The following is a 12,977-nucleotide window of genomic DNA, read 5'->3' on the forward strand; positions in this document are numbered from 1 at the left end:
GACACTCTAACCAACTGGGCTACCCGGCCAGGGTCTTGAGAGTTTCACTTTTGAAGGCAAGTCTAGGAGGAAGCTGTAGTCAGGGGCAGTCCAAGGAACAGTCATGAACTCAGAGGAGGGAGACCTGAGCAGGTGGGGTCTGAGTGTCTGTGGGCACAATCAAGTGCTGTAGGAGGGTTGCCGAGATGAGCACCCTGGTGAGTGAAAGAGCTGCAGTTCATGGGGAGCAGGGGGAAGCAGAAAGCAAGATGCACAGTGGAGTCTCCCCATCCCCCAGGTCTACTTCTCCCCTCCTGGGGGAGTGGCTCCTACCAGTGCAACTTGCATCCATGTGGGCCCAGAGAAACGGCCTGATGCTCAAGGAGGCTCCATTTCCAGGACTCAGCTTTTCAAAGCCTCCCAGCACACCCCACCTCCCAGGACTCTGGGGCAAACCAGATGGGAAAGGCAGACTTGAGCTTTGGGCTGCTCCCCAAATCTGAAAATCCTGACCTAAAAGCAGCTGCTGACAGTAGAAGGGAACAAAGGACACATAAACAGGAGCAAAGGTCTATCGCAGCTCTTGCAGCCACCTTGGGAAACCAGGGGCTACGAGTTTGGTTCCAAGCAAATCTCTCTGAGCTGCCCTCATGGGCTCTCCTAAGGAGCCAGGAGGCAAAGGGTGGGGGAGGAGGTCTAAGTCCAGGGCCCAATTAAGAGATCAGATAGTGAAGGGTTTGGGAGCTTTTAAGGTGAGGAGGCCCAAGCGGATCCTGCAGGCTTGTATAAAGCACTGCAACCCTCAGATAACACCACTGTTGGCGGGCATCCGGAATGGGGCTTTCTGGAGCGATGGCCCAGTGGTGGGGCCCCCAGAGGCTTGCAGGCAGGCAGCTGCGGGCCAGCTTTGAGGACAGCACCCAGGCGAGCGTCTTCACCTATACCAACAGCAACGCCACTAGAGGTGAGAGAGCAGGTGCCATGGAGGCTCGGTTATGATGGTTGAAGCAGCCCTCCCGGGACACCAGACCATATGGGGGGCCATATGGCCATATGGGGGGGCCGTCAGCCACCCACTCTACCCAGGAGGGTCTTCTGCACATCGTCAGCAGTCGAAAAGGTCTTCTCCCTTAGCTTTTATGATGACACGAATGGGGGGTTCCTTTCCAAATAGAAAAGGACATCAGAATATCAAATATGCTTTTTCAAACCACGCAGGCTTCCCAGACCCCCTGAGAATCCCTGTCCCATGAAAGTTCATTACTCTTTCCTTGTGACCCCACACTGCTAGTGAGCACTCATTATATTCAAGTCTGGGGAAGGACTCAGGTCTGACTCATCTTTGCATGTTCTGAAGACAAAAGGAGGCAAAAATTCCAAGAGTAGGAGGCTTGGAGGAGGGGACAAGTGACTTCTAGAACCTTAGAGTCGGAAGAGACTGTATTGGTCCTCTTGTCCAACTTTGTGCCCCGGGGCCCGCAGCCTTACACAGCACATTCTGGAGGGAAGAAACTCCCTCCACTCCCAAGACCACTCTTCCACTTAGAGCTGGCTCATGTCAAGAGAGGGCTTAGGTCCCAAAGAAACTGAAAACTCTGTTGAGACAGCTGAGTTCTTCACTGGGAGTGGCCCAGTCAAAAAGTTTTGCATGTAAACCCCTCAAAGAGCTGAGGACACTAGTGATCCCCACCCCTGGACCCCTCCCCAAGTCCCTCCTCCAAACCAAAGACCATTGGTTCCTTCAAGAATGTCTCACATGCCTTGATTTCTTTCTTTCTTTCTTTCTTTCTTTCTTTCTTTCTTTCTTTCTTTCTTTCTTTCTTTCTTTCTTTCAAGAAACATCAATTGATTGCCTTCTTTTTCTTTCTTAAAGATTTTTATTTATTTATTTTTAGAGAGGGGAAAGGAGGGAGAGAGGGAGAGAAACATCAATGTGTGGTTGCCTCTCGTGCACCCCCCACCAGGGACCTGGCCCGTAACCCAGGCATGTGCCCTACACTGGGAATCGAACTGGTGGCCTTTTGGTTCTCAAGACAGCGCTCAATCCAGTGAGCCACACCAGCCAGGGCACATGCCTTGGTTTCTTGATGGCCAGGGCAGTGATCAACAACAGGGTTCCTGGGCCACACTGGTTGAGAACCCTGAAGTTGGCATCGAGCTGATTGATCGAGCCCCAGAGTATCCTTGATGGAGATGGAACTGTGCTGTCCCTGGGCGCCCCTGGGCCTTCATCAATGTCCAAGATTCCCTTTTGTATTTTTTTTCAAAAATTGAAGTATCTACCAAAGTAGAGAAAAAAATATAATGAACCCCTGGATATTGATCATTTGTCTTATTCCATCTGTAACCCTCTCCAGTAACCCCTCCTCCTGATTTCTGGAAGTAGATCCAAGACATCACACCATTTCCTCTATAAATCTTCAGTATGCACCTCTAAGAGGAAAGGACTCTTTAGAAAACATAACCACGATGCCATTATCACACCTAGAAGGTAACACTGCCTTGATATCATCAAATCCCAGTCAGCATTTAAACATTTCTTCAGTTTGCTTGAAACAGGGCTCACGTAAGGCCTTCAATGTTCCCATTGATCAATATGTCTTGTCATCCATTTTGGATTTGGAGGCTCCCCCTGGACCTCTTTGCAATTTATTTGTCAAAGAAAATGAGTCTCTGAACTCACCCACTTTAGACTTTACCGTTGTCTTCCCACATGTGGCTTCCCACGCCCCCTCACCTCATTCGTCAGGATGTTTTTGCAAACTGGCAGTTGATTTGAAGGTCTACTGAGAGGCAGTCTGGATTTATTGGGTGTTCTGGCAAGACTGCCCCATAAGGAGGGTGTCCTTTTCCCCTGGGCATTGGCAGTTGCTGAAGCCCAATGCCTGCATCCATTAAACCCCTGAGGAATACAAAAATAGCATTCTGACTGTCTTTATTTGTTAATGGGACTACTTCAATAAAGAAAAACAAGCCCTCATCTATTATTGTGTTCTCCTGGGGTAGGGGGTGTATATGGGAAAGGCAAGAGAAATGCCTGATTCTTCCCTTTAATCTCTCCCATTTCAAAATAATGACTTGGTTTCCCAGTGGAGCCAGTTGGGTTTGACCTCTGTATCTCCTTTCTCTCCCACCAAGAATCACGTTCTCAAGAGCTTTGGGCAGAATCAGAATTAGAATATCATTTAATTAATCATTTGCTTTATCCCAAACACGCTCACAATGGTCTCAGGATATGACACCAACACCATAATTACCAAAGATGTAACATTTGGACATTTTATCTTTAAGATGATATATTTTTATCTTCAGGATCTATTTTATCTTTAGAATAACATTTTATCTTTAATATATGCCACTAGGTTCACATAGTCAAACTACTATCTTTTCAAGTCCTTTAGAATAGTTCTGTATGTGATTATGCCGAGTGGCTACGCATTTCGGTCCATTTGTTTCATTTTTAATTTTCAGGGATTGCTTTTTAAAGTTGAATGTTGTTTTATAATTAGGTAATAAGTTATAGGTTTCCAAATTAAAATCTAGAAAACAAGGTGTATTCGAAGAGAACCTTGCTTCTCTGCCTGCCCCACTCCTGATTCCCTCCCTTCATTTTTTTAGAACACTTCTGTTGGGGCATTGAGTGGGATACCCTTCTTGTGCTCATTTCTTCATGAAATGAGTCCGGCCCAGAGGTTTCAGGAGGAAGGAGCAGGCTGGGGCACCTGCACTGCTAGAGGCCCCGCCACTGTGGCTTCCCAAATTCAGAGTGCTCTTCCCCTACCACCATGCGCAGCCCCTGTCCCTGCCCTGTCCCTCTTGTCCCTGCCCTGCCCAATCCAGACTCCATGGGTTGTTTGGGAAGGACACTCAAGCTGCCTCATTTCGAAACTGCTCCTGCCCCTTGCATTTGCCTGCCAGCTGGAGTGTTCCAAACACCTCAAAGTCCCACATGCTATCCTTACACTAAATCTCTGTATTTTCGGGGTAACTCCAATACATACTAGAACATCATAGAGTCGCATCATGGTAGTCCCAAGGGGCCAAGCTGACTCTCAGCTGGTGAATCTGGAAAGGCTCCTGGAAACCAAGGGCATCTGAATTGGACTTTATGGTATGGAAAGGAAGAGGACCCAGGTGCAGGGGAGAGTGTGAGCAAAGATTCAACAGAAAGACATGAAGTGCCCAAGGAAAGCAGTGCAGAGGTGTAGGGAGTTCAGGGGAGCAGAAGCCTGTCAATGGCACCACAGGGGGCTGGCCCAGCATCCTTGGTGGTGAACCAGAAGAGGCAGAGATACCCAGCGAAGATGATGAAGAGTTTTACTTTGTTAAGTTCAAAGATGCCCATACAGCTGTCCACCAAACCATGTCCTCTGGCCTGAGAGACAGGATAGAGGACAGGTTGTTTGCAGATGGGCAAAGTTAGAGGGAAAGAACCAGTTGCAAATGTGGCAAGCAGGAGGGTGGGAAGGTTGAGGGGGAAGCTCGGGCAGGGTGGGGAAGGGAAGAATGGGTATAGCTGTACAGATAGGCGACGCTGCTATCTACTCTGTACCTCCTGCCTCCAGGCCCCTTTGAAGGCCCCAATTACCATATTGCTCCCAGATGGGTGTACCACCTCACCAGTGCCTGGATGATCTTCGTGGTCATTGCATCTGTCTTCACTAATGGGCTTGTACTGGCGGCCACCATGAGGTTCAGAAAGCTGCGCCACCCTCTGAACTGGATCCTGGTCAACTTGGCAGTTGCTGACCTGGCAGAGACTATCATCGCCAGCACCATCAGTGTTGTGAACCAGATCTATGGATACTTTGTGCTGGGCCACCCTCTGTGCATCGTGGAGGGCTATACTGTCTCCCTGTGCGGTAAGCCAGCTGAGGGCCCAGGCTCAGGAGAGACCCAGCCTGCTGTTCGTAGAGGAAACACTCACACAGCAAACCCCCAGGTGTACCTGCAATGCACATTTGAAGGGAGACCGACCTGCAGGGGAAACTGGGCCAAGGTCATCACTGAGGTCGGGGGGCGGGGCTGTGAGGTCCAACACACCCCAAGTACCTACTCTGAGATAGCTCTCCCTGGGAACAGCCAGTTTGGAGCCATACAGCTGGCATGTGAGGAGACAGATATAGAGCCACATGACCCCAGAACAATGTGGGAGGGGAGGGCTCTGGACACCCTGAACAGAGCTCCCACCCAAATCAGGAATGTGTTCCCTTTCAGCTCACCTGTGTTGGTTTTTTCCAGGGAAAGAAACAATTATCAGATTCCTTTTCCCATCCCCATCACTAACATCTCTGTGGGCCACAGCTCCATTCAGGTCAACACTGGCTGAGAAGTACTCGCTTTGTGCTGGGCACCAGGTATATAGGATGCTACACACATGGTCCCCGCCCCAAGGTGTTCCCAAGTCCTGGGAAGAGGAGGCCTCATCTCAGATAGTAACTACACCGTGCCAAGAGTCCTCTCAAAGGACCGTATCCTGGAGGAGTTGAATCTTGAGTCAGCAGAACAAGAAGGGGGATGGAGCAAGCTGGCCGAAGAAGGCTGGGCTCAGTCAGTGGTTGCTGGGTGGGCAGACAATTGGTGAGCAATTGCTGAGCAGATGACAAGAGGCGGGCAAGCCTGGAATGGCACCCTTTGGAGCAGACCCTTTTTGGGGGGAAGGGGACTAGAAGGGGACACCCAGAAAGAGGCTGGAAGATGGAAGGGAGTCTGAGTGAGGGAGCCAAAACCACATCAACAGGAGTGTCAAGGAGGCTTGAGCAGAAGTTAGATCTGTCACATGTTGGGCACCTGGTGAGGAAAGGTGGTTGCCCTGAGACCAGGTTCCTTTCTCAGGGGCCAACAAGGAAGAGGAGGATAGGCAGACCTGATGAGGCCAAGGTCGCCTTCAGTGGCCCTTGTACTATGTCCCCGTGAGAGAACAGAAGGCTGCAGACTTACAGCCTTGATGTCCACTTAAGATTGCAGGAGCCCAAGGACCACAGCACTCATCACACACAGCCTGTCTCCAGGCCCCTGGCTGTCAAGCCAGCTGCAGCTTGTACCTGCTGTTCCATTTTTAAACTTTCTGAGCACTATCTGGCCAAACAAACCTGGGTCGTTAGCTTTTACACCTAACTTGGGCTTGTCTCATTGTCACCTGATCTCCCGTTTGGATTCTGAGGAGGTGAACAATAGAAAGAGAAAGAGACACTAAGATATGAGGGACCTGGGAAAGGGGGAGCCTGGCCCCAGATTTGAGTTACTAGTGGTGTGAGCTCCACTGAATTACTTTACTGCTCTGTTCTTCCTCCATTTTTCCATCTGTAAAATGGAGGCAGGAAGGTGGCTTGTTAAATGAACACGTTGAACCCTCCCACAACCTTATGAGGTAGGTATGAAAGTGATGCTAGCACTTCCAAACCAGTTTCAGTGCCGCAGATGTTCCCTGGCCCTCAGGGGAAACATATGGACCCCTTCTCAGAAGAATGTTCACAAATGCACACAAGATCCATAGGATTACAAAGGATTACAATGATACTAAAATACAGTTATCAAAGTATTAAACAGTAATTAGCAACATAGTTCTTCATTTAAAGTATTACTATTAAAATTATAATACTAAATTTAATTATATTATAATTGAATAAATAGTATGAAAGGTACTTTTCAAAGAATTAGTGACCTTATGCTTTATTAAAGTATGAAATAACTGGATCTGGCCTGACCGCCATTGAAATTTCGAAGTGGTAATGAACATAGTGATATTGGAAATGTCTGCCACCTCTGTAAAGTGACCAAGTCACAGGCACTGTTAGTGCTGCCACACTCATAATGGAAGGAAATGTCAGTGTCCATTAAAAGTTAGTGAGAACAAAGATGTCATTTTCCCCACCCAAGTTCATGGACCCCTGAATCCTGTGCACATACCTCTGGGGTCTAAGCAGGACCAGAAACATTTCTCCTCCTGCCAAATGGAGGAAGGTGGTGCATATCAGGGAGGAGGTTCCAAGGCCCGAAAGGAACGTGTGTGTACTGGCAGGAGGGGCACAGCTGTTGACTGGAATCACAGCATATCAGTGGGTCATGGCCATCAGGGGTTACCTCAGGGTCATCAGAGGAAAGGCTGGTGGCCAAGGAAAAGAAAGAGGGAAAGTGCGTGGACCAAGAGGCCGAATCAGAAAGGGCAAGGGGAGGCCCCATGGGGAAAAACGGAAAAGCTGGTGTTAGGAAAAGAAATTAACCAAGAGACCTAGTGCTCCCTGGACCTGAAAATGCTCTTTGGAGAATGAGATTTTGCAAGTAGTTGGGGAGAGTGCCCCTTCATCTGGAAAACTGTCAGCTGGTCCACATGGAAGAAGTGACATAGGAGGCTCAAAGCCATGATCTGTCTGCTCTCCCCTGCAGGAATCACGGGTCTCTGGTCCCTGGCCATCATTTCCTGGGAGAGGTGGTTGGTGATCTGCAAGCCTTTTGGCAATGTGAGATTTGATGCCAAGCTGGCCATCGCAGGCATCACGTTCTCCTGGGTCTGGGCTGCTGTGTGGACGGCCCCGCCCATCTTTGGTTGGAGCAGGTAAGGATGTCAGCGTGCCAGGAAGGCAGCTTGTTAGGACAGAAAGGGGAGGGTCAGACTTGCGATTCCCTCTGTGACCCTGGGGGCAAATAGCTTTCTGTCTCTGGGTCTCCATGGCCCCGCGAATAAAGTGAGGATGGACCTGACTCTCCCTGAGACCCCTTCGAGCATGCAGTGTCTATGAATGCATGAAGCTAGCTGGCTGCAACACGGAAATATGCCCCATGGTCTCCAAGCCTCTGGAAAGGTCTGTTTCTCCCAAGTGTGAACTGCTCACAGGAACACATGAAGAAACGCTTACATCTTCAGGCCATGGGCTGATCTAGCTGACCCCACAAAAATGATTCAGGTATTCAAAGGTGTTCTTAGAAGGCAAGAGAGTACCTCACCCTCCCATTGTGAAAAGGGGATGTAATCAAGATGATGACAATGTTCTGAAACCAGATAGTGACAATGGATATGCTAAATGTCACTGAACTGTTCACTTCAAAAATGGTTGATTCATGCAATGTGAATTTCACCTCAATTAAAAAAAGAAATCCAACAACCCGACCCAAGTCAGTGGCATGCTTGGGCTGAAGGCTCCCAGGTTGCCTTGCATGCATCAAGACAGGCTGCTGGTCCTTCTATCCAGGTACTGGCCCCATGGCCTGAAGACTTCATGCGGCCCAGACGTGTTCAGCGGTAGCTCGTACCCTGGGGTGCAGTCATACATGATTGTCCTCATGACCACATGCTGCATCATCCCACTCAGTGTCATCGTGCTCTGCTACCTCCAAGTGTGGCTGGCTATCCGAGCTGTAAGCGCCCCTGCCCCTGCCCTCCTGGCTCCACCCCCGACTGGTAGGATCATGAAGGCCGGGGATGTCTGGGCAGGAACAGAGGGTCACCCAGTCTGCTCTTCTGTCCCCAAACCACATGGGAATCTTGCAATTTCTCTGGGACTGCTGTTACAGCCCAGGATCCCTTGTCCTTGTCCTTAGAGAATGGGAAGGGATTACCCCACATTCCCATTGGAGGGGACCAGTAAAGGAGCATAGTGCATTCCTCCTGACCCAGGACAGTTCCAGAGCAGCCAGATGCACAAGTGAAACTTGCAAATCAAGGAGTGTTTTTAAAAGGCTGCCACCAGAGGGCCCTTGTCCCCTTCACTGGGCTTTTGAGGCAGGCTAAGGAGAGAATATCACAGGTGCCATCTGCCCCCCAGGCCCACTCTCCACCCTCCTTCTCCCTGGGAAGCTGATCCTGCCTACAGCCACACCCCCACTTCCCTGGGCCAGCTAGGCTACCACTGGGGAGCCCCTGCAGGAAATCAGAGCAAGACAGGAGAGTGAGGTCAGGTTCTGGGATGCTGAGAGCTCTGTGCTCCCCTTGTGGTCTACGGAACACCATAAATAAGTTGCCCCTTTGTCGATTATCTAAGCTACAATTAGCTTGATCTGGATGTGCCATCTGTTCTTATTGGGATCCTGCTTGGCACAGGTGGTAGAAGGCCATTTGGGGTGACACCTTTCCTATGCGAAGCTGCTTGTGCCCACAATAAGATTAGCATGTGCTCATAAGCTCTCTCTAGAATGGAGGACATGGGCTCAAGATAAGCTCCCCTCATCTCCTTACCTTCAGTTTGTCATAGCCCCCTTTTCCTCCCCACCCTGTTGGTGGTCAGGGATCAGAACCAATTTAGCTGGCTCCCACAGGTGTCCAGCCGTGGCTTGGGCCACATCAGGTCTGAGCTGTGGAGCCCAGGCTCCAGAATGTGTTGCCTGACCTGTTTCCCCTCATGCCCACTCAGCCGCCTGCCATCAGTCCCTTCCCATAGGAGGCAGTGGCCAGCCCCTGTGCCTCCTCCTGCCCAGCCCCTCAGACCTGAGCACAGGAGCAGGCAAGCTGATAAGGGACCGGGTGAGGCTAAGAACAGCCCCCCTTAGCTCCTTCCTGCCCGTACTCCTAATGGGCTCCAAGAGAAGCCAAGAGCGCGGAAGGCCGAAGCTCAGGGCCACCTCAGCCAGGTTCAGCTGTGTGCTAACTCAAAGCCTGTGCAGCTCTGGCACGAGACCACCCCCAGGCCAGATGTGTACTCACTTAAATGGGAGCAAGCTGCTGTCTAGACAAGGTGCTGTAGCAGGTAGGCCCATCTCCTTCTCCCCACAACTCCCCATCCTTGAGCTGCCCATCACTCACTGCCCCCCAGACTTGCTGCCCAAGCAACAGGAACACGGAGTCCCTTCAGATTCAGAGCCCTGAGGGACTGTCTCATTCACTGTCCCTTGGCATGACTCTCTGTCTCCCTCAGGTGGCGAAGCAGCAAAAAGAATCTGAGTCTACCCAGAAGGCGGAGAAGGAGGTGACTCGCATGGTGGTGGTGATGATCCTGGCGTACTGTCTCTGCTGGGGGCCCTACACATTCTTTGCATGCTTTGCTGCTGCCCACCCTGGCTACGCCTTCCACCCTCTGGTGGCCGCTCTGCCAGCCTACTTTGCCAAAAGTGCCACTATCTACAACCCCATTATCTATGTCTTTATGAATCGGCAGGTAAGTCACACTGTCAGTAGAGCAAACTAAAAATAGACCCTGGAGGAGCCCCATAATGGCTTCCACCTGGAATTTTGTCTGGCCTCTGGGGCAATGACCCGAGAAGGCTCAGCATGTGACCCAACCCCAGGCAGCCCTCCCTCTGAATCCTTTTATAGTCTCTGCCTGAGGGTAGGCGTTTCCTGCAATGCCTGTGTACTGCTGAGCTCATCCCTTCTCCTAGCCTCTGGACTAGCCTAGAGCTCAAACACCGGAGGACTACCTGAGCATGGCCGCATTTATCCTAGGTGTGCACTTATTGCCATTATTGGCGCAACTTTTCTCTCAATCTTTATCTTCCTGTCTTCAAACCCTAACTCTGACCAAGACATAAAAGAGGCCCTTCCTGGTTGCACTGACCTGTGGTTTTAGTGGCCTTATAGATTAGTTCAGGGGGGACATCCTGGGTCCTGCCCGAAGTCTTGCCAGATGGCAGCCAGCATAGACTGGCATATTGGGCCTCCACATGACCCCTAGACTTCTTGGCAGGTTATAGGTGACTATTGAGGCTCATCATATTCCAAGTACAATTTGCCTTTTTATTCTTCCTTGAATCCATCACATTCACTTCATTAAGAGGTGTCTGTGATGTGATTTGATGGTGACCAGAAAGATCTGCGGGTCAGAAATACTGCCCCATCAGGGACCTCCTATTTCAGCAGACCCAGTCTACTCCTTCCAACTGGCTCTTCTCTGCTCCTCCATTTTACAGTTGCCCGATGGCTCTGCCCCCTCCTGCCTGGCTCTGACTCTCTGTTGAGTTCCTTAAGCATGCATTCTTTTGGTAATGTTTGAATATTCAGTAGGAGCAGTACTGCAGTTGATTCCCCAGGATTCCATTCCTGGCACCTTAATACCCAGAGTATATCCCTGATCCCTGATCCCTGATCCCTGTTTCCTGTATTTCACATGGGTCTCTTTTTAGGTCTGGCTTTTGTATGTGGAATCCTAGACCAGCTTGCCAAGTACTGTCTTTGCTTGAGTCTTTCTTTTCTCCCCACCCTAGGCAGATGTCTGCACTTCTGGACCTCCCCAGGCTTTCAAACTTTTCTTTCACCCTTTTCATATTGTTACTCCTGTTCCATTCTGGAGAACTTTCTGGAATGGAACTCCATGAGGACATCCCTGCTGATGCCCCTAGGACACAGTCTGGCACAGAATGGGCGCTCATTACGTAGATGTTAAGTGAATGCGTCAAATGAATTCCTTGGCCTCATCTGCCAGCTCTTCAGCTGAGTTGATTGTGCTATTTGGCCCATTTCTTCTGTTATTGGTTTCAACAATTACATTTTTATTTCTGAGAGTTTGAGTTTGGCGGTAGTAAAGAACAGGCCTGGAATGCATAGGAAACACATCTGGTCTACATTCTCCAAGCATTGTGGTTAGCTCAGTGATGATCTGAGATATAATCTGAGAAATGAATACGGCCCAGATCTCTTTAAGAGTCAAACAGTAAGGAACAGATCTCTCCCTGATGCCAGAAGACTCTCTTGGCTAAAGAGATGAGGTAGTGGCTAGACCGTTGTCTACCTAGTCCTCATCAGGCCTCAAAATTGATGGAATAGAAACAAGATGACAATCATGTTCCTTTTCACTAAAATGTCTCTTCCCAGACATTCTGGAGACAGGTCACTCTATGCATGGGCCCCTTATCTGGCATCATCTCAGGTCACTGTATGAGTTCCTTGGGGTGCCATAAGAAACTACCACAGTCTGGGTGGCTTTAATATATTGTCTCCCAGTTCTAGAGGCCAGAAGTCTGAGACCATGGTGTCAGCAGGGTTGGTTCCTTCTAAGGGCTCTGGGGGAGAATCTGTTCTGTACTCCCCTCCTAGCTTCTGGTAGGTACTTGCTGTTCCTTGGTTTGTAGACGATTCACCCAGATCTCTGCCTTTACTTTCATATGGCCTTTCTTTCCTCTGTGCCTGTGTGTCTGTGTCCAGATTCCCTTCTACTTATAAGAATACCAGTCATTGGATCAGGGCCCACTCTACTCCAGCATGACCACATGGTAATGTATATCTAAATCACACCTGCAAAGGCTATTTCCAAGTAAGGTCACATTCACAGACTCCGAGTGTTAGGACCTGAACATGTCTTTTCGGGGGACATGATATGACTCACAATAGTTACCATGAGCTGCTAAATTAGATGACTTAGATGACCAAATAGTCAGAAATAGACCATCCCTATATGTAAGGAACAACCTGAACCTTCCTCCATTCACTTTGTAAGATTCTAAATGGTGGAAGAGAAGGTGTTAAGTCATTCAGATGACACTTAATACCTTCCTCCAAATGAGCTAAGCTTTACCTTTAGCATAGCACATCCTCCCTTCCTGCTCTGCTGAGTAACACTTTCTGTCCCTCCAGTTTCGAAACTGCATCTTGCAGCTTTTTGGGAAGAAAGTGGATGATAGCTCTGAACTCTCCAGCACCTCCAAAACAGAGGCCTCATCTGTTTCTTCAGTGTCACCTGCATGAGTCTCTTCCAGCCCCAGCAACAAAAAGATATGCCTCCTACCAGAAAATGTAACCCCTGTCCCACTCACTGGGGTTTTGGCCACCACCCCCACCATCCCCTCTTCTCCATCCCTATGAAATAAATGTAGTTTCTCTTCTCCAAAAACAACAAAGTCACAGCGGGGAGGCACCTGAGCCTCTGAGTGTTCAGTCACTGGGTCACAAGAGGGCATGAAGGATTTAGAGAGGAGAGCAGCACTGCACTTCAGAGACTTTAATCTTTTCTAAACCTCATGTCTGCAGATGGTATGGCAGGATGTGAGAAAAGGAACTGTGAATTGGGTAGGCATCCACACACCACTCACAGTGCTGATAAAATCCAAAAGGGAGAACTGAGAAGTGGCTGTCT

The 12,977-nt window shown here is 49.5% G+C and overlaps 1 protein-coding gene across 1 annotated transcript; it reads left to right on the forward strand.

The window, feature by feature from the left end:
- Positions 1-831: 831 nt before the first annotated feature.
- Positions 832-12,589, forward strand: LOC129074339 (long-wave-sensitive opsin 1). Its single transcript, XM_054578119.1, has 6 exons — positions 832-943; positions 4,545-4,841; positions 7,366-7,534; positions 8,169-8,334; positions 9,828-10,067; positions 12,479-12,589. The coding sequence occupies exons 1-6, from the start codon at positions 832-834 to the stop codon at positions 12,587-12,589; spliced, it is 1,095 nt and encodes a 364-aa protein (XP_054434094.1).
- Positions 12,590-12,977: the final 388 nt, after the last annotated feature.

This window comes from Pteronotus mesoamericanus, unplaced genomic scaffold (genome assembly GCF_021234165.1).
Source record: "Pteronotus mesoamericanus isolate MK-2021 breed Mesoamerican mustached bat unplaced genomic scaffold, CSHL_Meso_final contig_493, whole genome shotgun sequence".
Classification (NCBI taxonomy): Eukaryota; Metazoa; Chordata; class Mammalia; order Chiroptera; family Mormoopidae; genus Pteronotus; species Pteronotus mesoamericanus.

Coding starts and splice junctions, on each gene's coding strand:
- LOC129074339 (XM_054578119.1), top strand. CDS start 832: ATGGCCCAGTGGTGGGGCCCCCAGAGGCTTGCAGGCAGGCAGCTGCGG. Junction 7,535..8,168: donor CCCATCTTTGGTTGGAGCAG/GTAAGGATGTCA, acceptor CCTTCTATCCAG/GTACTGGCCCCATGGCCTGA. Junction 10,068..12,478: donor ATGTCTTTATGAATCGGCAG/GTAAGTCACACT, acceptor CTGTCCCTCCAG/TTTCGAAACTGCATCTTGCA.